Source organism: Perna viridis, chromosome 8 (assembly GCF_037379345.1).
Source record: "Perna viridis isolate PV_CMFRI_1.1 ecotype Kerala chromosome 8, ASM3737934v1, whole genome shotgun sequence".
In the NCBI taxonomy this organism is placed as follows: domain Eukaryota; kingdom Metazoa; phylum Mollusca; class Bivalvia; order Mytilida; family Mytilidae; genus Perna; species Perna viridis.
The window spans coordinates 18,925,626-18,951,547 of record NC_142452.1 but is presented as its reverse complement, the minus strand read 5'-3'; the positions used below and the strand labels follow the sequence as shown (position 1 = coordinate 18,951,547).

At 35.5% G+C, this 25,922-nt stretch overlaps 1 protein-coding gene across 8 annotated transcripts in view; it reads left to right on the top strand.

The window, feature by feature from the left end:
* LOC148609647 (uncharacterized) overlaps positions 1-25,922 on the top strand; it is an 88,446-nt gene that overhangs the window by 14,703 nt on the left and 47,821 nt on the right. For 7 of the 8 annotated variants that reach the window (XR_015914453.1, XM_088540652.1, XM_088540651.1 and 4 more), the window contains exons 6-19: positions 112-2,674; positions 2,887-2,978; positions 3,429-3,575; positions 3,846-8,223; positions 9,158-9,249; positions 9,686-9,832; positions 10,710-14,049; positions 14,471-14,562; positions 14,762-14,908; positions 15,566-17,957; positions 18,539-18,630; positions 18,891-19,037; positions 19,574-19,753; positions 20,496-21,451. Coding sequence is in view for 6 of the 8 variants with exons in the window: in XM_088540652.1 (XP_088396778.1) it covers positions 112-2,674; positions 2,887-2,978; positions 3,429-3,575; positions 3,846-8,223; positions 9,158-9,249; positions 9,686-9,832; positions 10,710-14,049; positions 14,471-14,562; positions 14,762-14,908; positions 15,566-17,957; positions 18,539-18,630; positions 18,891-19,037; positions 19,574-19,753; positions 20,496-21,451 (14,765 nt within the window). In the remaining 2 variants the exon portion in view is untranslated. Of the gene's footprint in view, positions 1-111; positions 2,675-2,886; positions 2,979-3,428; positions 3,576-3,845; positions 8,224-9,157; positions 9,250-9,685; positions 9,833-10,709; positions 14,050-14,470; positions 14,563-14,761; positions 14,909-15,565; positions 17,958-18,538; positions 18,631-18,890; positions 19,038-19,573; positions 19,754-20,495; positions 21,452-21,925; positions 21,969-25,922 lie in introns of all 8 variants that reach the window. The other variant, XR_015914454.1, reaches the window with a different exon arrangement.

The window sequence follows — 25,922 nt, the reverse complement described above, 5'->3', positions numbered from 1 at the left end:
CCATAATTTAAGACATTTAAGTCAGAATAAAAAATACGCACATCTACAGCTTATACAGAATGCCTCGCAAAAAATTGTATAATGAAATATGTGTTAATCCTTGTTTTGCAGATTGAAAAGGGAGTTACAGTTGCCGTGACTAAATCATCCTATAACAATTATCTATCTACGGCACCTCTGTCTAACACCAAGTTTGAACTGACAAGAGAATATTCTATAAAACATTTTCTGGAGACTGTTTTAATCAGTACGTTAGGACACCTTTCAACGTCAGAGTCCGTGTCAAACTTTCAAACAAATGGGCTTTACTCAAAATCAGCGGAGCTGTCAGGTTCCGTACTATCAACATTTACTAGTGTGTCAGAATTATCAATCTTGGAGCAAAGCCGCTCTCAGACAACACGACAGCCTGTGTCAGATTCGTTATCAGCATCACTAATGTTTGACTCAGAATTACTTCAATCGACTGAAATTCTACCGTCGTTTCCAGTGTCGAGTTTCTTTTCTTTAACAGAAGTGTCAGAATCATCAACATCAAAAACAATGTTTAAATCAAAGCTTGACTCGAAATTAGCAATATCAGATTTTGCGTCAGAATCTCTTCCGTCAAAATTAATCGAGGCGTCAGACTTTTTGTCTTCTCAACACAATATGACGTCAGCTTCACTGTCATCGAAAACAATTTTAGCAATAGAACCCCATTCGTCAAAATTGTCGTTTTCCATGCAAATGCAAGCATCAGGATTACTTTCGTCAACACCAATATTTGAATCAAACAAACATTCGACACAAATGGTTCAATCGAAGTTTCTATTGTTATCAACCCAACTGTTCGAGTCAAAATCAATGTTGTCACCACTTGTGTTTGAACCAGTATCACAACCATCAACCCAAATGCTTGAGTCATTGTCTTCCATGCCGATTCGTGACACAGGATCACTTATGTCAACAAAAGTCCTAGATTCGCGATTATTGCCATCAGCACAAAAACTTCAGTCAGGATTAGTTTTATCAACACCATTGCTTGACTCAGTGTTACTTTTGTCCACATCCTTTATAGAATCCGGAACACTGTTGTTGGTCCAAACGCATAGGTCAAGATCAATTTCTTCGACACTTATGTCTCTGTCTGAGCCCCTGACAACATCAATTACTGAACCAATGTCAGTGGTACGTAACAGCTATACACTAGAACAATCAACTGTCAAACTACTAGTTATACAAACAGTAGGTATCTCTGAGTCTTTGCCAATATCGTCAATAACAACAGAGCCTATATCATCAGCATTAGCTGCTCTAGATTCTTTACAAACATACATCAAAACTAATCAAAGGAATATACCAAATTTCGCATCAACACTAGAATCTTACCAGAAACCAACAGCTACGTCGGTGAAAAATTCAACTAACATTACTTCTTCTATAGCTACACCAGGTTCAACTTTAACATCAAAAGTTATACCAGAATCTATCCAACCACTAACTGATACACCAAAGCCTTATATATCATCGATAGTCATATCATACTCCATGTCGAAATTCATGGCTGTTCAAGAGTTTACAGCATCATCCAAATCCACACAAAAAGCAATAACTTCTTTACCTAATTTAATCGGAACATCAGAAGTAACACTGGAGTATAAGTCAACAACTAATTTACAAGAGTCGAGACAAATATCAGCAGAAATTCAAAAAACAATTAGAACCTCACAAAATTCACCTGAGTCTGTGCAATCATCATCAGTCACAGAAGAATATAAATCAACTTCGACATATACACTTCAGTCTAGGCCATTAATGACATATACGCTAGAGACACTACACATTTCATCAGTAGCAACAAACCTAACATCGTCAACTGCACTTGTGATTGAACCAACATCGATATTTACGGTCGAGTCATCTCTGCCAATGTCAACAGCTCTCCAGGATTCTAGGCCAAGCTCGACACAACTAGCTGCTACGACATACCCTATATTGATAGCCCAACCTTCATCAAAGTCTGTATTCAGCTCGATGGCTATATTAGAATCAAAACCCGTATCGATGGATAACATGGATGCATCGACAATAACTCGAGAACTTATAATTTCATCTGTAGCCGTAACATACTCTTCAGCAACTTACACAGCAACACCTGTGCTAACAACAATTGCACAATCGCGTATAAAAGCATCCAGCACTACACCAAAACCTATAATGTCACCCATTGCTATGCAAGAGTCTTCAACGATGTCACAAATTCCATCAGAAGCAGTTACAAGTGCACAAATAGACTCTATTTTAACATTCGCGGCTGCTTTAGGGTCAATGAAAACATCAAAAGATTTACAAATTATGATGACGACTTCAAGAGATACATTGAAGGCAATGACACAATTCAAAGCTACATCAAAACTAGTGATGTTGTCTTCTGCGAGAGCAGAAATAGTCGTGACATCAACACCAGAAAGAACAGAAGTGAACACGATACCTCACAAAGAGGTCCTTTCAACGCCAATTACAATATTGATAACACCGTCCTCTACGGCATCATTTAACATGGACGCTATTAAGTCAACAATATCAGAGGCAGTGCAACCCTCACATACAAATAACAAACTATCTATAATGTTAAATGTACCACGGGATGTCGATATCAACAGTCCACAGTTCATACAACAAGTGGAAACAGGTAGGACATTTTATTTTGATAAAAAAAAGTTAAGTTCAAATAAAAAGGTGTTACAAAAACTAAATACTTGAACACAAACCGGAATATAACATTACTATCAGAATTTTATATTGTTAAGTTTCATTTGTGTTTTTATATACCAGCGGAATAATAAGTACATCGTAAAAACGTTAAAGAAGTTGAAAGACTTATTTGGAATATTTTATTAACAGGCTTAAGGCAAAGTTTTGTTGAGGCACATACTGTCCGTCGGAGGAGATCTGTGAGAGAACGACGAGCAGTAGAGAGTGATGTAGAAGTCAAGGTGTGCTCATATTCAAATTGAAAACAATGGGGACAGAATTGTGTTATGTCATCTGAATCGTCGACAGAGTGTTTAAGTTGCAGTCTATAGCTATATAAGAAAAGATAAAATAGGGTCAATGTAATGTTCAGTATTCCATAACAGTTTTAACAGATGTAATACTAGACAAAAAACCTGTGAAAAACAAAACTAAATAAAAAACAACAATAATAAAAAGAAATGGATTGCATTCCGAAGGTTTAATTTCAACGTAGTATAAAGCGTTAAAAACCAAATTATTTTTTCTGCACCTTAAACAATTAATTCATTTAAATGTACAAAGTTTTTACAAAGTTCTACCGTTTTTATTGGTATGGTCTTGCTTTCAGTTATTTCCAAAAAAAACGATAGCATAAATTTTGAATTGTACGTGTTGTATATTACTGAAAACGTTGTACATGTGTTTTATAGGTCACAGATATCAAAAGAACCGGAGAAACAAATGTTGACGTCGAATTCGAGGTTTATAACAATGGAACCATTGTCCAGGCTAATGATGCTTTGAAGACCTTTAAAAAACTATCAAAGGATAAACTGTCCACCGCTATTGGATTCCCTGTAAGTGGTTTATAATATATCATATGTGGTATTGGTTAGTTTGTCAAAAGATGTTAAAGTTATGGTCCTTAGAAATAAGCTTTTTTCAAGTTAAATAATTAGGTGAATAGAATTTTAGTTTACATTAGTTTCCACTAAAGGAAAATGATATCTTAGAGATACATTAATGAAAATGAAGCAAATAGATTATTGTTTATAATAAGGCTTACAAACGGTAACTGCGTTAAGTATTGCGTAATAAATTATAATGTATTTATTTTTGGTGTCTAGGTTGAAAAAGGGGTCACAGCTAGCGGAAATATGTCATCATATACAACCAGTCCCTCAACGACGTCTCTGACAGGCATCGCACTCAGGTTTAAACTGTTTACATCAAACCAAATACTGAAATCAAGAAATTCAAGGACGCATATACTAGAGACAGTGTTAACCGATAGAACGTTATGGAAAGATACAGTACTTCTCGAAACTTTTGTGCCTAGGTCCCTGGTAAACTCTCCAACAAGTGGATTTCAACCATTGTCATTCACATCATCCTTATCGCTTGAACCAGCTTTAGTGACATCAATATCTTTGATTCAATCTGAATTATATACAAAAGCAATGTTAGAATCAGGGTCCATTCAAATTACACGATGGTTGATGTCAGGATTGTTGACATCATCCCAAATGTTTGATTCAGAACTACTTTCATCAAGTCAAACACTGTCGTCTTTACCAGTATCAGGTTTATTTTCTTTAACTGTACCATTAAATTCAGAAACATCGACAGTAACGTTTGAGTCATTGCATGAATCAGTATTACTTTCGTCAATGTCAATTTACCAGTCTACATCACTGTCATCAACACCAATGCTAGTGTTAGAATTATTGTCATCTGAACCGATGATGTCGTCAGAATCTCTGTCAATGGAAAATTCTGCATCAGGATCATTGTTAAAATCAACAGTTTTACTATTAAAATCGCTGTTGTCAATGCCAATTAAAGCATTACCGTCTTTTGCAACAACAGTTGGGTCCAAACCATTGTTGTCAACACAAATGCTTCAGTCAGATTCCCTTTCGTCGATATCAGTACTTTATTCAGGTCCACTGTCATCAACGTCAATACCTGAGTTGAGATCAACTATGTCAGCAACATTTCTTAAGCAAGAATTGGTGTCAACATCTACGCTTGAGTCAGAATTTTTTATGTCTAAACCAAAGCCTGAGCCAGGCTCGCAATTGTCAATATCATTATCGGGGCCAGTGTTGAATTCGGGATCTATATCGTCCTCCACAAGGCTTGAATCAGGCTTACTTCCATTGACAAGACTGGTAAAGTCAGGATTAATGCCGTCAACGTCAATGGTTGTGTCAGACAAACTTTTGTCAACATCAATTATTGACTATGATACGCAAATGTCAACATCGATGGTGGTGTTACGATCATTGTCATCATCCCCAATGCCTGAGTCAGGATTACTGTTTACGACTCAAAAGCAGAAGTCACTGCTTCATTCTGGATCACTATCATTTAAAACTTTACTTGAATCAGGATCACTGTCAAGCTTTCAAAATCTTGAGTCAGGTCGAATATCACCAACACTCGTGCTTATGTCATCTACTCTGTCATCAGCACCAATATCTGAGCGAGGATTACTATCATCAATTACAAAAGTGTTAAGATCAGTGTCGTCGACTCTAATGTCAAAAGCAGAATCACTGTCGATATCCCCCAAATTTGAGTCAGGTACAATGTCCTCTATCCAATTGCTGGAGCCAACATCACTGTCGTTGTCATCATTGCTGAAGCCTACTTCACTGACCCAAAAACCATTGCTGAAGCCATTATCAGTCTCGTCATTATCATTGCTGGAGCCAAGTTCACTGTCGTCATCATCATTAGATGTGTTAGAAACACTTTTGTCAACACCACCGCATATGTCACGCTTACTGCCATCAACACAAATTGTTGATTTAAAAATGTTTTCGTCCAAACCAAATCTTGTTGAACCAGGACCGCTATATTCAATATCAATGTATGGGTCAAGTCAAGAGTTAGATTCACTGTCGACACAGCTAATGCTCAAATCAGGATTACTGCCATCAACAAAGAAATATGGGTCATCAACGACAATGCTTGTGTCTGAACAATTTTCTTTCACATCAATTCTCAACTCCAAACACTTATCACCAACACTTATGCTGGTGTCCGAACCATTGCTTTCAACACTTATGTCTGAGACAGAATCACAGTTTTCGACACTAGAAGCAGAGTCAGTGTTTGAGTCAGGATCACTACCTTCAATATCTCTGCTTAAATCAGAATCGCTCTCTATATTTCAAAATTTTGAGTCAGGACCAATGTCATCAACAATCATGCTGGTGTCAGTGACACTCTCATCAACACCAATGTCTGAGCAAGATTCACTAGCTTCAGCACTACAAGTATTAGGACCAGTATCGTCAACTATCGATTCACAATCAGTATCGCTAACACCAATGCTTGAGTTTGAATCACCATCGATTGGGTCAGGTTCACTATCAACTGTTATACAAAAGGCAGGGTCAGTGTTGTCAAATTCAATGTTAGAATCTAGAACACTGTCGCTGAAAACAGAATCATTGTCATTAACACCAGCAATTGATTCAAAATCCCTTTCAAAAGTACCAATACCTATGTCGAAAGCAGTGTTGACAACACCGATGTTTGGGTTAATATCGCTTACGTCACCTATAGTGATTCATTCAGAATCCCTGTTTTCGACATATAGTTCTTTGCCTTCCACAGCATTGTTACAAACCGAGGCACTGTCGTCTACATTTTCGCTAGAATCAGCATTATACGATTCTACACAATTGCTGGAGCAAGAATCACTGTCACCAGCTAAAGTACAACTGTTAGGATCATTGAGGTCAACTTTAGTGTTACAATCGCCATCACAAATGTTTGTGTCTGTGCCAGTGTCATCAACATTTATAATTGACTCAGGTTCACTGCAATCAGCATCGTTGCTAGAGTCAAAATCCCAGTCGTCAACCCCAATGATCAAGCCAGGGTCACTATTATCAATACCATCGCGGTCATCAACACCTAATCATGTGTTAATATCAATGTCGTCAAAATCTGTTTTACATTTAGATCGACTGTCGTCAACACAAATGTTTGAATCAAGATCCCTGTTGTCGACACGACTCACTGAATTAGAATCAATATACTTTACATCAATGCCTGAATCTGGGTTATTATCATCAAGCCCAATGCTTGAACCAATTTTACTCTCATCCACACCAATGCTTGAGCCAGGACTATTGTCATCAACACCAACGATTGAATCAGAATTACTGCCATCAACACCAACGATTGAATCAGAAGTACATGTACTGCTATCAAAATCAATGATTGAATCAGAATTACATGTACTGCCATCAAGGTCAATGATTGAATCAGAATTACATGTACTGCCATCTAAATCAATGATTGAATCAGAATTACATCTACTGTCATCAAAATCAATGATTGAATCAGGATTACTGTCATCAATACCATTTCTGGAACGAGGATTACTGTCAGATATGCAATCAACTACTGTGTTAAATGTCACTTCATTAATATCAATATCAAAACTAAGGTCAGATTCTTTTACATTAGCACCAGTACAACAAATTTCATCACTGACATCAACACCAATTCAAGGATCAGAATCAGTGATATTAGGGACAGTACAAGAGCTTTCATCACTGCGATCAACTGCTGAATTTACTTTGTCATCGCATATTCCAACATTAACACTAGAATCTGAATTGCCATTGACAACAGAAATGCGTAGTTCAGGGTACCATTTTTCATCGCAGCTGTCAAGAATGCTGCAATCCACACAATTGTTACAGTCTAGAACAATGTCGTCTACACATATGGAAGAGATAGAATCGATTATGTCGACTTCAATGTTTAGTACTGGATCGCTATCATCAACACGATTGCAGGAGATTGTATCAATGACACCAAGGCATCATTCTGGGTCGTCATTATCAACCATAATATTGGATTCAGGAACACTGTCGTCTCTTTCTACACCATTGGAAAAGTCTGAGTCTCGGAGCTCATCTTATACGCTTCAGATGCAATCCTTAGAATCAGATTCACTAATGTCGGCGTTCATGCTAGAAGTACCATTATCACCAACCGAAACAATGGTAGAGACTGAGTCACTGAAATCTACACGAATGCTCGAATTAGGATCAATGCAGTCATTACCAATGCTCGAATCTGACTTATTAACGTTAATTTCGGTGCCAGTCACGGGATTGCGTTCATTTACCCTCAGGCTACAGTTAGAATCATTACCCCTAATGACCAAGCCAGAGTCAATATTATCATCAGTGTTTATTGGGTTAGAATCAGTGACATCATTATCAATGGTGGAAAGATCAACAGCATCAAGGCCAAACGAATCCAGCGCAGTGTTGACAACTCGTAATTTTGTTACTCAGTCAAGAATTTGGAACAATACAACAAATGCATTCACAACACAGATGACAACAGTTTTAACGACATCGAAACTTATATCGTCTGTATCTACTGACAACAGACTAGTTATATCACTGAACGTACCTATGGCTATTGATATCTCCAGTGCAACGTTCAAACAACAAGTAGAGAAAGGTAGCTATAGATATAAATCATTTACAACTCTGATAATGTGTCACGATATACATTTTAAAGAGACTTTAAAATGATGTAACATGTTCCCACGTAAGACACCTGATAATAATACACTGGTCCATGCTTCCAGTTTTTAGTGGAGTTGCTCATTTGCTTTTGTTACTTTGTATGTATGATTTTAGTTACTTTATGTTCTGTGTTGTGTATATCTGTTTTCCATGTCTGGTCTTTGTCCCTGGATTGCATTCTTGTGATTACCGCTATAACCTTGGTTCCCTTGATTACTCTTAAATCACTTCAGACGTCTAATAAAATGAGGTCAGAACAATTTAAACATATTCAAGACGTCTCATAAAACAGACATTGATTAGATAAAGACTGTTAAGATGTCTTGAACGTAAAGGTATATCAAGTATACTCAGTATATACTGAATATAACATGTCGAAATATGTATCGCATGCAATATCAACTCAAACCTCCTATATTACCCAAAGGGCCACCGCCTGTAGGTCGAGGATTGATATGTCATGGGATACAGACTTTGACGTGCATGTTCGTTACATTGTATATTTCAACTATGCTTCAAACGTGTTCCGAGTTGGGTTGCGATATAGGTCTAGGATGCGATAAAAAGCATGTAATATGGAGTAAACGACATAAGGTTTAAACAATTACGTATAATACATATACAAAAAGATATGTTTTTTTATTATAATGTATGATATATACTTTAAAAACGAATGTCAAAATATATTACTTGTTTTTATTTTACCATTTGATTTAGTGTCATTTTGATGAATGAATGGAAAACCAAAGCAAACATAGGAAATGCTTAATATTTAACACAATTTATAGAGTTTTAAAGATTAACTGTGAAGTATTATGTATTGTCTTTCTAAATGCACCATTCAATATATGAAAAACTAATTTTAGGCTTACAGCAAAGTTTCATTGAGGCACAGACTGTTCGTCGGAAGAGATCACTGAGGAATCGACGAGCAGTAGGGAGCGATATAGACGTTAAGGTTTGTTTTTATATCCTTATTCACAATATACACAAGTTCAGGAATACAAGTTTGGTTTTAGTTTTGATATTAAAACTTCACGCGTTAATTTCAAAGGAGACAGTCGCGACAGAAATAGTATTAAAACAAATATAGCGGGAAAAATGAATCGAGATTTATGAAATGTGCCCCCACAAAGTAGCTGTACTGAGCAAACAACCGGTATCTGTTAAATTCTGGTCCCAATAAACTAACTGAATTTTACTGGAAATACCTAGTATTGCTTTGATCCATTGATCCATTCCATACAGAAACAAATGCTGGAACAATTTATTTATAATGCTAAAACAGTTTGTAAAATTATCATCTTAATATTGCGTTTTATCGTTAACTATTTCCAAACTTTTTTTAGCTATTTCCATTAGATCTGTGTCATAAAGTTTTCTGCGATTTACAGGTCACAGATATTAAAAGAACTAGAGATACAAATGTTGATGTTGAATTTGAGGTTTATAACAATGGAACCATTGTCCAGGCTAATGATGCTGTCAACACCTTCCAAAAGCTGTCAAATAATCAGCTGTCCACTGATATTGGATTCACTGTAAGTGTTTTATGCTTTCTCATGTCAGGTTTTATGTTGTTCGTTTGTGTTTTTTTTTTTTTTTTTTTTTTGGTTTTTTTTGGTACATTACTGAATGTTGTAGAGTATATTGAATAAAAGCAACGTCACAACCAACGAAGTGTAGAAAGTTTGTAGAAAGGGTAATCAAGGGAACCAAGGGTTATAGCGGTAATCAAAAGAATGTAATCCAGGGACAAAGACCCGATATGGAAAACAGACATACACAACAAAGAACATACAGTAACTAAAATCATACATACAAAGTAACAAAAGCAAATGAGCAACTCGGACCCCACTAAAAACTGGGAGCATGGACCAGGTGCACCGGTAGGGTAAGCGTCCTCTGCTTTTCTAGAAACACCCGCCGAGTTGCTCATAAAAAGTCCAGTCCGGGGTAGACAAACGAGGAATGGAAACCTATGACCCGTTGAATAAATCAGTTTTCATGGTGCAGATGGATACACCATAACGATCCGTGAGTTCATGATGACGACCATAGAACTTCTGTAGTGATTACTTCAATCTTGTAGCAACATACCCCGGTTCCAGAAGTCTATTTGTTAGAGTTCTAGTGCAATACAAAAAGTCTGCGTAGTTTCGGCAAGCTCTGGCATAGAAAAGAATAAATTGATATAGTCTGTGAACAGTACATTTTTGTACCAATAATGTGGATGCATTTGTTTTTTAAATGTCAATGGTTCCTAGTTTAAATTTGATAGCAAAGGACATCTCATTGAATGTGTTTATTTTTAAATTATACTAAAACTATTCTGAAACTTAAATCAATTTTATTAACAGAGCAGAAAATGTGGGTATTTTAGGATTCAAAACATAAATAGTTGTTTGTTTGCTTCAGGTTGTTAAGGCAGTAACTGCAGCAGGGATTAGATCATTAGATGTTAGTAGTTTTTTGACAACCCAAAACAGTCAGTCAGGATATGGATCGATTGGCATTATGGAATTAATGTTATATACATCATACGTGATGCGAAGTTCAAGGCTTTCAACGTCTTTTGAGTCAACACCAAGAATTTCGACAACAATGTACGATTCAAGATCACATTTTTTATCAAAATCAATTATTCAAACAGTTTCACCAAATTCAATGTCTGTTCTTTGGCCAGACACACTCAAAACAGCATTAAATCTTAATTCAGCATCATTTGAGTCCACATCTATAACTAGATCCGATCAAACTAATATAACATCAACGCTTGAGTCAATATCGCTGACCTCAAAAGCAATTCAAGGTTCTGGTTCAGTCACATTATTACCAATACTTGAGTCAACGGCTGACTCAGGACAATTCACATTGCCACAAAAACTGAAATCAGGATCAACACTAATGTTGGAGTCAAAATTATTTACTTCAATGCCAATGTTTGTGTCAAAAGCACTAGTTTTAACACCAAGATTGGAGTCAGACTTTCCTCCATCAACACAAAGACATAATCTTACATCAGCACTGATACTTGGATCACCAACCTCAATATCACACTCCAAGTTAAGATCACTCATTTCAGTATTGTCGATCTGGTCAGGATCACTTGCGCCTAGTTTAGAATCAACAATTAATGAAGGGTCACATTTATTAACTCTAGCATCAACGCCTGCATCGACAGCGCTTAATTCAGCATTATCTATTTCTGATTCTGTAACCCCATCACCAACGCTTAATTTGGAATCACTCTCTCCAATTGAAATATTTCATTCGACACTTATGCTAGATTCGGAATCATTTTCATCGGTACCAAGCCAAGAGTCGGGCACTACAACACTCTTTTTAGAGTCTGGATCCAGTAAATCTGCAGGAAAGTTAGATTCACAATCACAAATTAAACCACACAGTTTTGAGTCACGTTTGCTGTTTACATCACCAATGCTTGAATTATCTTCATCAGTGATAAGAAATCAATCAGAGAATTTCAATTCAACATTTCTTTGGTCAAAATCAGTACTTTCAACATTGATGACTAAGTCTTCACTATATTCATCTATCATATCAGGATCGTTCAATTCAACTCCAAAGTTTCACTCGATTCTACAAACATTCAGAACAAAACATTTGACAGATTTAATTAAGGAGTCACAATTCGAGTTAGAATCATCACAAACGATTTATTCTGAATTACTCGACCCAAATCCAATATTTAGCTCCGAATATATACGGACACAAACAGTTCAGTCTGTAACAAGAACATTTACAGGCACTGCAATGCTAACAGAAACAAAAATAACATCAAAGATTCAGTCAGAATTGCTTTCATTAAACAGTACTTTTCCGACTGATTTGGTTACTTTTCCATCAATGCTTGCGGCATCAGCAGTCTTGCAATCAAATGTCACTACACTGTTTACATCATTATCAATAATCATGCCGGGATCAGTGAAATCAACGACTATGCTCGAGTTCGGATCATCTACAAATATAAAGAAGTCAATTCCAGTGTCAACACTTTCACTAACAACTTTGGTAGGATATATCAACCCCTCAATCGTCCAATCCACTTTTAAAACCTCATTGAGTGAGTTTATTGAGACAGAATGGCTCCATACGAGACAGTCACAGTCAATAAGAGGATTAACGTCAGGAACGGGACCACTCATAACGTCAATAGCTAATTATGAGTCACTCTCAGTGAGAAAGTCGGGATATTTGGTATCATCAAATATCTGGCCATCACTCTCAACTCCCGTCTTGTCAAGTATGCCGATATCAATAATATCGTCGGCATTGGCTGTACCAATTTCCGAATCTTTCATACTTTCCAGTATTCCGTTGCTCAACAATGTTTCATCACTCAGTATCAATCCAAATTTCCACCCAAAAAGCAGTATACTTACATTCCATACCTCACCGTCCACAACCGAAACAAAATTCAAATCCTCAGCAGACAAAATTGTATCAATGCCCGAAACATTACATACTGGAAGTATGTCTATGTTTCAGTCCTTGGGTTCGACGATTTTGCAGACCTCCGAAAAGTTATCAATTTCAAAAAAGCCAAACACTGAAGTAATCGTTACCAGTATGTCGGTGTCTCTATTTTCACCAGAGATTAGCATGTCGAATACTGAACCATTCATTGAGTCTAATATTTCAATAGAATTACCACAAATCACAACCAAAGAAATGTCTAAACTTAAAACAATATCACTATTGTTGTCCAGTATGCAAGGATTTGAGAAATCATTACTGTTTGAATCGTCTCTTTTATGGTCATCTGATGCCTTAAAATTGACAAATATCCCAGTGTCTGAATCAACTACCATGACAGATATTCCGGTTTCATCTGTTTTCAATAGTTCTATACCCAGGTCGTCAATATCACCAAGTACACCAACATTCGAGTCTTCAATAATAGAAAACATGACAACCACGCAAGTATTGGAATCGGCTTCAATGTCTAACTCTGTACTAGTTTCAAGCAGGTCTTCATTTGGAATGTCGAAAACGTCAGTAACCACAGCGAAAGATTTGCCGTCTTATTTTACAACTAGAACGCAAAGGTTAAAAAGATTATCAACATCTACAATGCATTTCTTTGTTACGCCAATCCTAACGTCATCACTGTTTCAAACCCCATTTTTGACCAGCATGCCAATATTGAAATCATCACAGATGGCAGATAAATCAATGCTAGGGTTTTCTTTTTTCACAATCTCTCCTGTAATGAGTTTATCATTATCCGATGTTTTATTAAAGACCAATGTATTGCATACTGTCTCGTCAATAACGACAAGAAGCATGCCAGTATTTAAATCCTCTGCAGTGAAAACTATGCGACGGTCCAATATGTCTAGCACAGTTATACCAGGAGTCTTTAGCATGACATCGGTCGAAAATCTATCAACAACAACTTTACATTCCATTAAGAATAATACAGCAGAAATGTTGCATACATCTTCTATACTGGTGCAAGCATCGTCAAAACAACTCTCAAGTCTTGAATCGACGATGAATTTAATAAAGACATCGTCCATTGACTCCGCTAACGTATCAAGATCACAAACACAGCAGATTCTCGTTTCCTCAACAGTTCTACATCCAACAGCTAATCGACACGATAGATTTACTAGCAAATCAACGTCAACCAGCAGTATAGTTCATACAGATAATAGATTGGTATTAACTTTAAATGTAGCAACGAACATAAATATCACAGATCCTTTGTTCAAACAACAAGTTGCAGAAGGTATGTTTTCCGTAAATTTCATTTAAATGTACTTATTCAGATACATGATAGAAAAAAGAACGGATACGTTGAAAAACAGCAAACGTATAATTTTATTTAAAAAAAACAGCAAATACCTTCAGAGGTCGCCCTAACAACAAGCTAGTGTAAACACACATTCAGCAAGGTCCCACAACAATAGGAGATCAGTCACAGATTCCATATCCTTTATAAATCAAACCTATTACTTATTCTTACTATGAATATTAATGACTGTCTTAGCTGATGCATATTTAGCAGTGTTAAACATTGTGAATACCTTGTATACTGTTTTCCAATGGTCTTCGTGAATTGAAGAATTGGTGATACATTACTAACAATTTTGAAACAAAACTTGCACTGTTTAGTATCATATTATTGCAATGTTTTAATTTTGCCATAGGTCTTAGACAAAGCTTCTTAGAGGCACTTGTTACCAGACGAAAACGCTCTGCAAGAATCAAAAGACAATCAAGCGACGAAATCGAAGTGAAGGTTGTACATTTACGAAGTTACAAATTTCAATCCTCTTTAAATTTCTTTATCTTTTATACATAATTTTTCTGGGCATTCTTTTAACATTCACCGTACTGTTTTGTCGTTACCTTTCATCTAGAAAACTTTGACAACTTATTTTTTTTTTTAAATGCCAAATATTATCCTTATGTGCAATTTTTATACACCTACCTTACAGATAACAGGGATAGAAAGGAATGCAGATGGCAAGGTTAACATCTTCTTTAAAGTATACAACCAAAGTATCATTATACCAGCAGAGGAAGCAGAAGTAATATTCAACAAGTTGTCATCTGTGGAACTCAGTAAACTCATAGGTTATCCGGTAGGTGAAAGATTTGAAACGAAATCCGAAATGTGCTTCAGTGTCATTTTTTAAGAATCAGACAGTTGGTGAAACATGTTATGAAAACAAAACAATATTTGCTGCATCAGAATGAAAAAAAAAAAAGACAAGATTTTCAAAATCACTTTGGTCGAGTTATAATTTCAATGAAATGCATTAAAATGAACATTTCAGGGACAGATAATTCTGTCAAAAAAATAATTTGTTTCTAACATTTTATTGAAAGATTTCTAAACAAATGCAGTGACGCAGGGACCTAATAATGGACCTTTATTATCCTTGAGTGAAGTAATATTGTCAGATCGATGGGATTTTGACATGACTGTTTCTGTTTTTTTTTCACATTTGTCTGATTCTTTTTAAAGCTTTGTTTTGCTGCAAACGCACGGCAAATAAGGTATAAGATAGTCTGGCTCTTATGTCATTTTGAATATCGGGTTTTTAGATGTTAATGGTAGTGTGATGTTCCCGTTTCCCATTGGTTAATGATATCAGTAGTTAATCTACATATAAGAGTTGCCCGGGAAACCTCGAAAATGTGCACAACACCGAAATTAATTCAAATAAATAATAATTTGCTGTATACATATGCTCTTAAAGGAACCATATAAAAGTATATATGTTCTTTCTTTGTAGGTCGTGAATGTTGTGGCAGTAATTTCAGGACCGTCAGACGTCAGGAGTTTTATTCAAATGACGGCAACACAGGTTGCCACTTACATCAAAACCACTCCTGATTTCACACACCTAGTTTCACCTCATGCATTTAAATCAAAATCTAAACAAATTCCTACCACCTTAAGAACTAGCATTGCTTTAGAATCGCAGTTAGTTTTAAACAACACAGATTTTGCAATATCACACTTTGCCGTGTCCACATCATCTGCAATAGGAGAACCTTTAACAAAGACTACCGTTAAAACCTCATATGTTGAATCGTCTGGTATTAAATTATATTTCTCAATTTCACCGATGGACACCCTGTTAATCAATGACATTTCGAACCTTTCCACAAGAATATTAAATACAACGTCGTTTGACTTTTTACCTATGAGCACTTCAGCTAAAAATTTGCACTCAAGTGATACTGAAACGGACAGTTCAAGTTTGATCGGAACGATATTTACTTTTCCAAGTGAGGGACTGCAAACATCTAATACATTACTATTTTCCGAACCTAATTACTTATCAACTGTAACACCTAGGTCGTTGTTTCGTTCAATCAACCAAGTCTCAGTAACATCATTACTGGAAACCTTTTCATTAAGTTGGATTTCAGAATCAACAGAAATGACAACTTCCACAATAAGCCTCAACAGTTTTACATCCAGCGTTCAAAGAAATCTATCCTCTGTTTTCCACACAACAATCCAAAACACGGAATCGACAACAGCTTTCTCATGGGGTTTGTCATCATTAAACCCACTGAAAGCTACATCAGACTTATTTTCTTCTGTTGTACAGAAAACGACAAGTCTTTCATCAGATTTAGTTGCATCTTCTAAGTTACAAATAATATCGACGACAGAAAAAGTAACATCTTCAGAGTTTAGTCTTAATCTAAATCGAACATTGAACTCAGTAGTGGGTTTACCCTCTATTGATAAAACATCAAAGACATTAGATGTTTTCACTATTCCAGTAAATAGTTATGTTTTGACACTACTGTCTGACGTACCTGGCTTAAATACAACTTTTGAAGTATCTCCATTTAAATCAGAGTTAATAGGCAGTATTTCAACATTCGAATCAATAAGAAAATCAATCATTAATTCACTGCCTTCAAGTTTTAGTTTTTCGTTTCCATCTAGTCCTGCTTTTACTGCAACAGAAAAAGAGGCGTCGACTTTAGCACTTATTTTAACTTCGGCAGCATCTGAAGTTGTATATTCCTCTACAAATATACAGATGCCTTATACAGAACTATCTTTTTCTGTTAGTGAAATACTGACAACTTCAGATATATCTTTAACATCTTCTTCTTACTCTAGGGGAGTATCACCTGTGATCAATACAGCTCCAATAATACAAGAAACTACTTCATCATTCATTAAAACTTCAATATCAGTGGACTTGGTTTCTGTATTGGTCAATTTGAACCCTTCATCAACAGACCAAGTAAAAACAACATATCTATCTTTTACACCCATAGTATCAATGGAATCGTTTTCAATCATTTCTAATTCTATCAATAAAACACAAATGTTATCGGAAGGAACTCATAGAATAATACCTACTAGAATGACATCAGAAACATTGTCTAAAATGTTATCAAGTACGACGACGTCGGCGTCGGAAGGATTTTTTACAATTATTCCAACTTCAACATTGCAGGAAACGACCTCTATTGCTATTCAATATTCAACATCTGAGGAACAAACTATTGTTGCAAGTTTACCTTCATCTTTGAAAGATACAGTTCTAACCGTCAACCAAACAATGCCGAAAATCCCTTCTACACTTGATCGACGTTCATCATCAACAGAATTATCTTCTATTCTCAGTCAACATTCATCATCGACAAGGGTACTTTCTACGCTCAGTCAATATTCAACATCATTGAAAAGAAATTCTACAATGTCAACTACATTCTCCTTAACTTCAATATCTGTACAAGGAACCTTTTTCATCGACAAGACATCAACTGTAAATGAGGCAACGACTGTTCCATCTTGGACTTCAGAAGCTTCGACTTCAACTCTGGATGAAGTATCTTTAACAGTTAATCCAAATTTAGAATCTATAGACGAATCTACATTGATTGTTACGTCCGTAGTAACTACCGCTGTAAGTCAGACTCCTCTAGCATCGGAGTTAATATCAACTGCCACAGTCACTGCCCCATCAACTGTAGAAGTTATCGCAACTTCTACAGCTGTGTCAAGTAGAGCAACTACAACAATGTCTTCAACCGAGGTTACAACTTCATCTATAACACCACCTGCAGACAACCGACTTATGATGACACTAAGTGTTAATGAAAACGTTGATGTCAACAGTCCTGAATTCAAAAAGAACATTGAGGAAGGTATACGTCTATATCCTCAATTATTATTATGAAAAGATATTGAACAAATTTATGTTGACACCAATAACGTTACTTTGATATAATAACATAATGTACATTTTTAGGACCTTCTTAAACGCAACGTGTATAAAACAAGAATTACTATAAATTTGGCTTTCTAATGAACAAACACATTCCCCTTTGTCTTGTATGTACATGTATACTTTTTAGAATTTCAATGTCTGAAATAATATAAACCAAAAACGTATTCAAACCAAAACATTAGATGTACAAATCCAGTACAGAATTGGTATTGAAAAATTGTTCAAGACACCCTCAGAATGCAGGATTTCAAATTTTCTTGGGGTAGCATGCCCCCAATCCCCCTAGCAAATTCGGATCACTTCGGATCATTACCGGTGATTATGTCAAGAATGTTTTGCCCCCTCCTTTACCTAAAACTCTGACTATATACATCCCCCTTCTCTAAAAAGTTAAAAGTAATGGTTTACTTAAAAGATTCTTGGTTTGACTATTATTTGAAGTATATTTGCAATGTTAATAAGTGACGATTAAAATATAAGAATGTCTATTTCGGAAAGGTCTTCAAAAGAGTTATATTGAAGCTAGTGGATCACGTCGGAAAAGATTTGCTAAGGAGAAACGGGAAAGTGGAACTGGCGTAGATGTCAAGGTATGTTTCTATGTATACAATGCCTTCTTCCATAAAACATTAATTGTTCGAATCACACTTTTGTAAAAGAAGCAGTGAGGAATGCCTTGTTAGTGGACGCCTTTTTAAACAAAGTATTAGCTGATTGAAATAAATTTGTGGCTGGTAATATTCGTTATTTACGATGCATCTCATCCACAAAAAGTCAACAGATAAACCGATTTATATCAATATGGAATTTATGAACAAGTGTCTTGCATACCAAAATATTTCAATTACAGATAACAGATATCAAGAGAACCGACGGTATTTCGGTAGATGTAACATTTGAAGTATACAAAGATGGTGCCGTTGTTCCGGCAACTGATGCTGAGAATACATACAAGACATTGTCAGATTTACAGTTGAGTGCAGCTATTGGTTATCCTGTAAGTATGTCATTGTGTTTCCCTTGTTGCCATGAACTTAAACAAGTTGTATTGGCAGCATGGCGGCATGTCAAGTGTCTCATAAGAAGCAAAAACTACTTACGGTTCCGGAGGACCTGTTCCAATCCTGCTTTATTTTTTATTTTATTTCACTTTATTTTATTTTATTTTTTGGTTGGTTTTATTTGTGTGAAAGGTTCGTGCTCCTAATCTCTGTGTGTAATTTTATTTTTTGTCTTTCTTGTTGTAATTACATGTTCTCGTAAGAACGTGTTTTTTATTATTATTATCAGGCAATACGAATGTTTTTCACACGGGTGTATAGTTCCTTTATGCTATAGTGAACATCTAGCTCTTATGCGTAAAACTGCAATCTCGTCTCTTTAAATTCAATCAGATCAAGAAGTTCGGTTATTCGATTATCTTACTATACATTGAATAAACTTATTGAATATTGTTACTGCTCTATCGTGACATTTTTCGGTAAGGATGCAGCTTGCAATGATCTCCTTATAACTGTATTTCTATCGTTTTAGGTGGCAAAGCCCATCGTGGCAGTAACACAGAGACCATCACCAGATGTTGGCGTGGACTGGAGTGACTTTGATGGACCTTTAATTATCATCTTAGTTGCTGTACCTTCGGGTCTAGCTATTATAGCAACTATAATTTTCTTATATATTCACATTAATACCCGTTCATGGGAAATAACAGGGGTAAGCGACAAACATTTAAGCATTGTACAGTTTAATTATAAAAAGACAGGGGTTTTGAATTTAAGCTCGGAAGGTATCATAGTGGTTTTCAGTAATTTTTGGACCTGTTACGGCTTGCTTTATGGTATGGGTTTTGCCCATTATTGAAGACGGTGTGGTGACCTGTAGAAGTTTAAGTGGTCGTTGCTTGGCATTTTGGTGGATTAGTCGTTGCTTGATATTTGGTGGATTGGTCGTTGCTTGGCATTTGGAGGATGCCACATTCGTTTGGCAATTATACCACATCTCCTATTTTATTAATAGTTTTCTAGTAGATCTGGTCCTTGTGTTCCATCGTCCGAATAGGTTGATTATCAAATATTTGTTCCGTGCGTTTTTTTTTTTCTTTCTGCATTGTCTTTGTCTTATCTAATGAGATTTCAGTTCTACATACTTTTCGTGTTCTCATGTATATGCTAAGTTACATAAGTCATGATAGGGTAACGTACATGTATCCGATGAAAGTTTTAAATATAGAGTTTTTAAATTAATTATTTGTCTCGGATCGTTTACTTACGATTGAAAATCATAAGGGGAAAGATTTTGCAATGATATTCCACTGATGTTTTAGAAATTTTCAATACTGAAATGTGATGTACATAACTTAAATGACATGGCCTAGCCAGAAAAACAGAATACTTTATTTTTGAATTTTTCGTAATATGTAATGATTAGCATATGGTAATTTGGAATCGTATTTCAGCATGACGACACAGAACGCCTTGATACAGAAAAGGGGTCACTTGATGGATCATCTACGGCCTCGTTCTCGTATAAACGTCCGTATGAGTCAAACGATGACAACTATTCTTTTGCTACGGACGACAATTTTTCCCTTCGAAACTTAACTGATGCAGATGATACTAACCTACGTCCTCTTGCTAAAAATGTTCGCTTCAATCCGCCTACTAATCAATATTCTGATGAAGAAGATAAAATGTTTCCTAAAACGAATCCAAACTTTGATATAAAAGGAACGAGCAAAACGCACCTGCTAGGGATGCCTGAAAGTTACTTGGATGAAATATTCTTTGAGACAGAGGCCACGGCATTCAACGTACCGGAGAAAAACGACGGTCATCAACATGACCAAAACTTACCTCGCCGATATAAATCAAACAAGAAACCTAGGAAAAGAGGAAAAGAGTTCAAACGGAGAGATTCCGGGTACCCAATGCCAGGTTCAAGTGGTCAAGACTCTGGGCCTATGCTGTCGCCCGTGTTTGAAGATGTCCCTGGTTCATTTGAGTACGAGAATGCAGGTTTCTCTATTCAGAATGAAAGTAAATCGACGAGGGATGACCTTCCGTATCAAATACCACGTCCTGAAGTATATGGTCTTCCTAGTAAGCCCCAGCCTCAAAACAATTTGAATAAATCTTGTGTGTATAATAGACCAATAGCCCCCCATTACGAACCATGTCCATCCAATATGAACATAAGTGAATATATAGGTGATAAATCTCATCCTGGAAAACTTGTATTCAGTTCGGATTATATTTTTACCAACGAGTTTGAAAATCCTGAACGTTCAATTCCATCGACACCACCGACCGTTTATCCATCTGAGCATTCTGTCTGGCCTGGTAACACCTCGAGCTCTGATAAAATGAAACACACCGAGAGAATTCGGCGTCATGATAGAGATGACAAAGTTCGGTAAGTGGTGATAATTGTGAGAACTTTCTTATATAATATCATTAAGGTCACACACACACACAACAAACCACTGGTCGATCACTGCACAAAAAACAAGTTTCCCTAGATTCTTCTTACTGATAACTATAAAATAAGTTGCAACGTTAAAAGTTTTAAACATTAAGAATTTATATGTAAACTCGAGCTAATATGATGTGCTGGTCTAAATGAATCAAGCCTGAAATGCTGATTAAATTAGGCGAAGCTATTAAAACATATGTGTTAAGCATATGACGGACAGTGGAGAATATTTAATACTTGATGGAAATATCACATGACGGAGAGTGGAGAATATTTAATACTTGAAGGAAATATCATATGACGGAGAGTGGAGAATATTTAATACTTGATGGAAATATCATTGGTTGAAGGAACAAGAATTAAAACCTTACCGTTAATCTCTACTGTTAAATGTTTTCTTATTGTTCTCTGTAGACAAATTGCCACGAAGTTCGATAAGTAAACTTTCTTTTCTTCTGTAAGTGGTCTGAAATGAAAGGTGTTTTGCTTTTCTTCTTTCTTTTTTTACCTTTTAGCTTTAATACTATCTTGTATAATCAGCTTCTATACTATGTAACATTGGTATCAAGGGTTTCCTTTTTATCTCGGCACGTATATGTTACTGTTATTTGTCATGCGCGAGTTTTACGAGTTTAATTACAATTACGAACCAAATTTAAAATTCTGCATTTCAAAGACGGTTTTCAACTTTAAAGAAAATGCAATTCTGGTTTACGCAATTATTCTTGCCTATGCTTAAAATCTCAACTAGAGGTATGACATGTCTATGTTCAGGGACTAATATATTCCAAATCAATTGAGATCAGTTTATATGTGCGGTGGTCAGTGTCCTGCTCAGAGGGTATGTTTACATTATAAAAGCTTTTACGCTTGCATGCAGAAATCGGTAATCGGTTATGCAGCTATTGGATTGAAATTGGTAGCTTGCGTTGCATATTGGTATGTAATCATTCAATTCATGAACTTCAAGTGTTTTAGAACTACTATTTGAACACTTCCTATATATCTACAAGTGCGTAAATGCAGACCGAAAATTTAAAAGTTTGGTACTTCAAACACGGTTTTCAAGTTTATGAAAATGCAGTCCTGGTGTACGCAATCATGCTTGTCTGTGCTTAGAATCTAAAATGGAGATGTGACGTGTCTCTGTTCATGGTCTTATACTCCATGCATGTTATATTCGATTCAAGATTTTTTTTCTGTATGACGTATCCCCTCTCCTTACGAATAGAATGCTAAAGTTTGATTTGATTTGTCCATGTCAGGTTACATCACAAAGCATTACACGACACTGAATGCGATTTAAGATTAAAGGTAAAGACTGACCCTGTGCTTCCCCCAGGCTCTATATATGCAGTTGCTCTATTTCCTTTAGATTGAGAAAGATTCGGCAGTTTGTAATTAAGTGTTGTGTGTAGCACTATGTCATCTGCATCTACCATTGTCATTTATACCGATTGGGTGAAAAATAAAAGAATAATTTGCATTTGTCGATTTTCCCAATATGACAGGGACATTTAATTTGATAACTTATTTTTTACATCGATACTCCCTGTTCTCATAAACCGGCAATTAACAGATGGCAAAAAAACTTTTTTGTTTATTATCAGACGTGTGCACCTACTTAACTGAACAATTTCAAGAAAGCTTATATACTGGTGTTTGAAAACTCCTTGATACTTAGTAAGCTGGGACTTTACACTCCCTGATGTAAGCGCTAGCCGAGTTTAAGATTTTTTCAGTAAATTTCTATGTACGTGTTTCATAAATTAAGTATTGTTTGTGTGTCATAATTTGAAATTCTATGTAAAAAAATCGGAACTTGACAGCGAAACACAAACTATTTCATTTGAAAGTTTTTGAATTTAGCGGGAAAATATTGAACTTCCGGGGAAAAAATCCATTCGGAAGTTGTTTGCGAATGACTTCGTGACAACCAAACAACTGGCATTCGGTGAAAAAAATAAAAACCCGTTTGGCCTTTATCCAAAGTGATTACGGAATATTGATCTGTTAATGATTATGAAAAAGGAAATTTTCTCATGGTAAGTTAAAAAATGCAACTGCGCTTGAAAGTGGTACGAACATGCACCTCCTTTTTCTTGAACACGTTGCATTGGTTCTGCTTCAAAGATCCTCCTGTTCTTCTGCATTTGACAAATATTAAGATAAAAAGGAAATAATAGATGCAAGCATATCATTGTTTATTTGTTTAACAGTGCTGCATTTCAACTTGCGGCTTACGTTCAATGTTTAAAAAATGTGTTGCATCTTCACACGAGTCAACAAGAGACTAAACTTACAAATTAACATGCAGATATTCTTGTGTCTGTTTTACTTCTCCAGAAGGTATATATGCACATGTGACAAGAGACCTAGGTACATTACTGTCATTGACTGGTGCTGAATGGCAGAGTTCAAAATATAACTGTCATACTCTGTTTTCGGTCAGGGCACCTGTTTCAGTATTAAATTTTTGGCTTTTTTACATTTAGGTAAAAAGTTTTCAAAACATTTTTACAAAGTATTTATCAGATGATAATAGTTAGCTAAAATGATATAAGGCCAATACTTCAATCTACGTTTCAACATATTTTATGTCAGTTTAGTTTGTTTGTTTGTTGGGGTTTAATACCCGAGCAGCAATATTTCAGGTATATTCAGGCAATTTTTCTGAATTTTTAGGTATTTCTAGGTACCCTATTGGTGCACCTGTACAATACAATAATACAAAAGCTTTATTTAACATCTATATTTTAAAATGTACAATATAAGCTCTTGGGAGCTTTTAAAATCAACATACATGCACTACAATAAATAACATTTTTATCACAAGTACAATACATGGCATTTATTTAGTACTTTTCATGCAGAAATAAATAAATCAACAGTCAACATATAAGGCAAATAGTAGCAGATGCAAATAAGATTAAAATGAAAGTGCAGCACTATACATAGTCAACAATGTAAATGCAGATAAAGAAGAGCTGTTATGAATAGCAAGCAGAACAATGACATGACCTGCCATTCCACTAGTTTAGAAGATTCTTAAATTGGGTATAAGAGGATTCTCTACCAAAATGGTTTGGCAGGTCATTCCAGGTTTTTGCAGCAAAATATTTGAAGGAATTTAACCCATACTTTGATGTTCTAATGCTGGGTAGTTTTGCTGTGTTCTGATATCTGAAATTTTATTTATTTTCCTTTATTTCAGTTAGGTCATGTATGTTTACTGGGCTCTGTCTATTTATTGTCTTGAAAGAATCAGCTGCATTTTTTCTTATTCTTCCTACTTTCAGTGATGGCATTTTCGATTTTAACAGAAGCTCCTCATAAGTACTAGAATAGTTGTTATAGGTTAATTTAAGGGCCCTTTCTTGATTTTTTTTCCATTTTATTAGTATTCACCCCACTACAAAAGTGCCAAGTGACAAGACAGTAATTAAAATTGGACAAAATAAAAAAGTGATAAATTGTTAACCTACTCAGTTAAATTAAGTGATTATCCATCCTTTTTAAAAAAAACATTTAACTGTTTTGAGGCCTTTTTGCAAATGTTGGCTATATGAGTATCAAATTTTAACTAGTAATCTATTGTTACTCCCAAAAGTTTTACTTCCTCACATTTTGTGATATCACCAAGATCATTTAAGAAATATTTTCATCATAAGTTTTTCAGCCTATGTTAAGTGCCTGAAATTTATCAGGGTTGGCTTTCATCTGATTCACTTCAAACCAATCTATCAATTTTAAGCTATCTGACTTCAATTTTGTTTTGTTTGACTTTATCAAGATTGTATCCAGCTTAAGAAAGAGAGTATTGTCATCAGTGTACTTGTAGAAAGAAGAATCCTGAATGAAATAGAAAATATCATTTAGAAAACTTAAAAGGGTGAAATGCTCCCTTTGACCCTTTCTAGAAGGAAATTCCTATAACTTAAAATCTTAAAAAAATAAATTTTCCCAACCTCAAATTATCAGACCCACTTGCTTAGTAGTTCGTAACACCTCTTAGTTAGAAACAAATGATCTACATGTACATGTACATCATTAGCATAAGCTTGACAGCGATTTTTCACCCATCCCTTTTTCAAACAAAATTGTCTGTAAACGTCATGTTCCACTGTTATATTTAACAAAATGAGAACAGTTAAAAATAATTAATATGCTCCCAGTGGATTTCTCTTCTTTTTTATACAACCAAAGCATCACTTGTGTCTATATTTTTATACACTTGCCACAAAGCAGGATATTATTTTTGATAGCTTTCTTGTGCAGTTATTCAGACCTTTTTGAACTGATTTTTAGGTGTGTTTAATTGTGTAACATTATTTCCACAGTGGCCTGATTTTAAAAGGGGAGGGTTGTGATCATGCCAAAGTACTTGAACCCCATCTCATTTTTTTGCGCC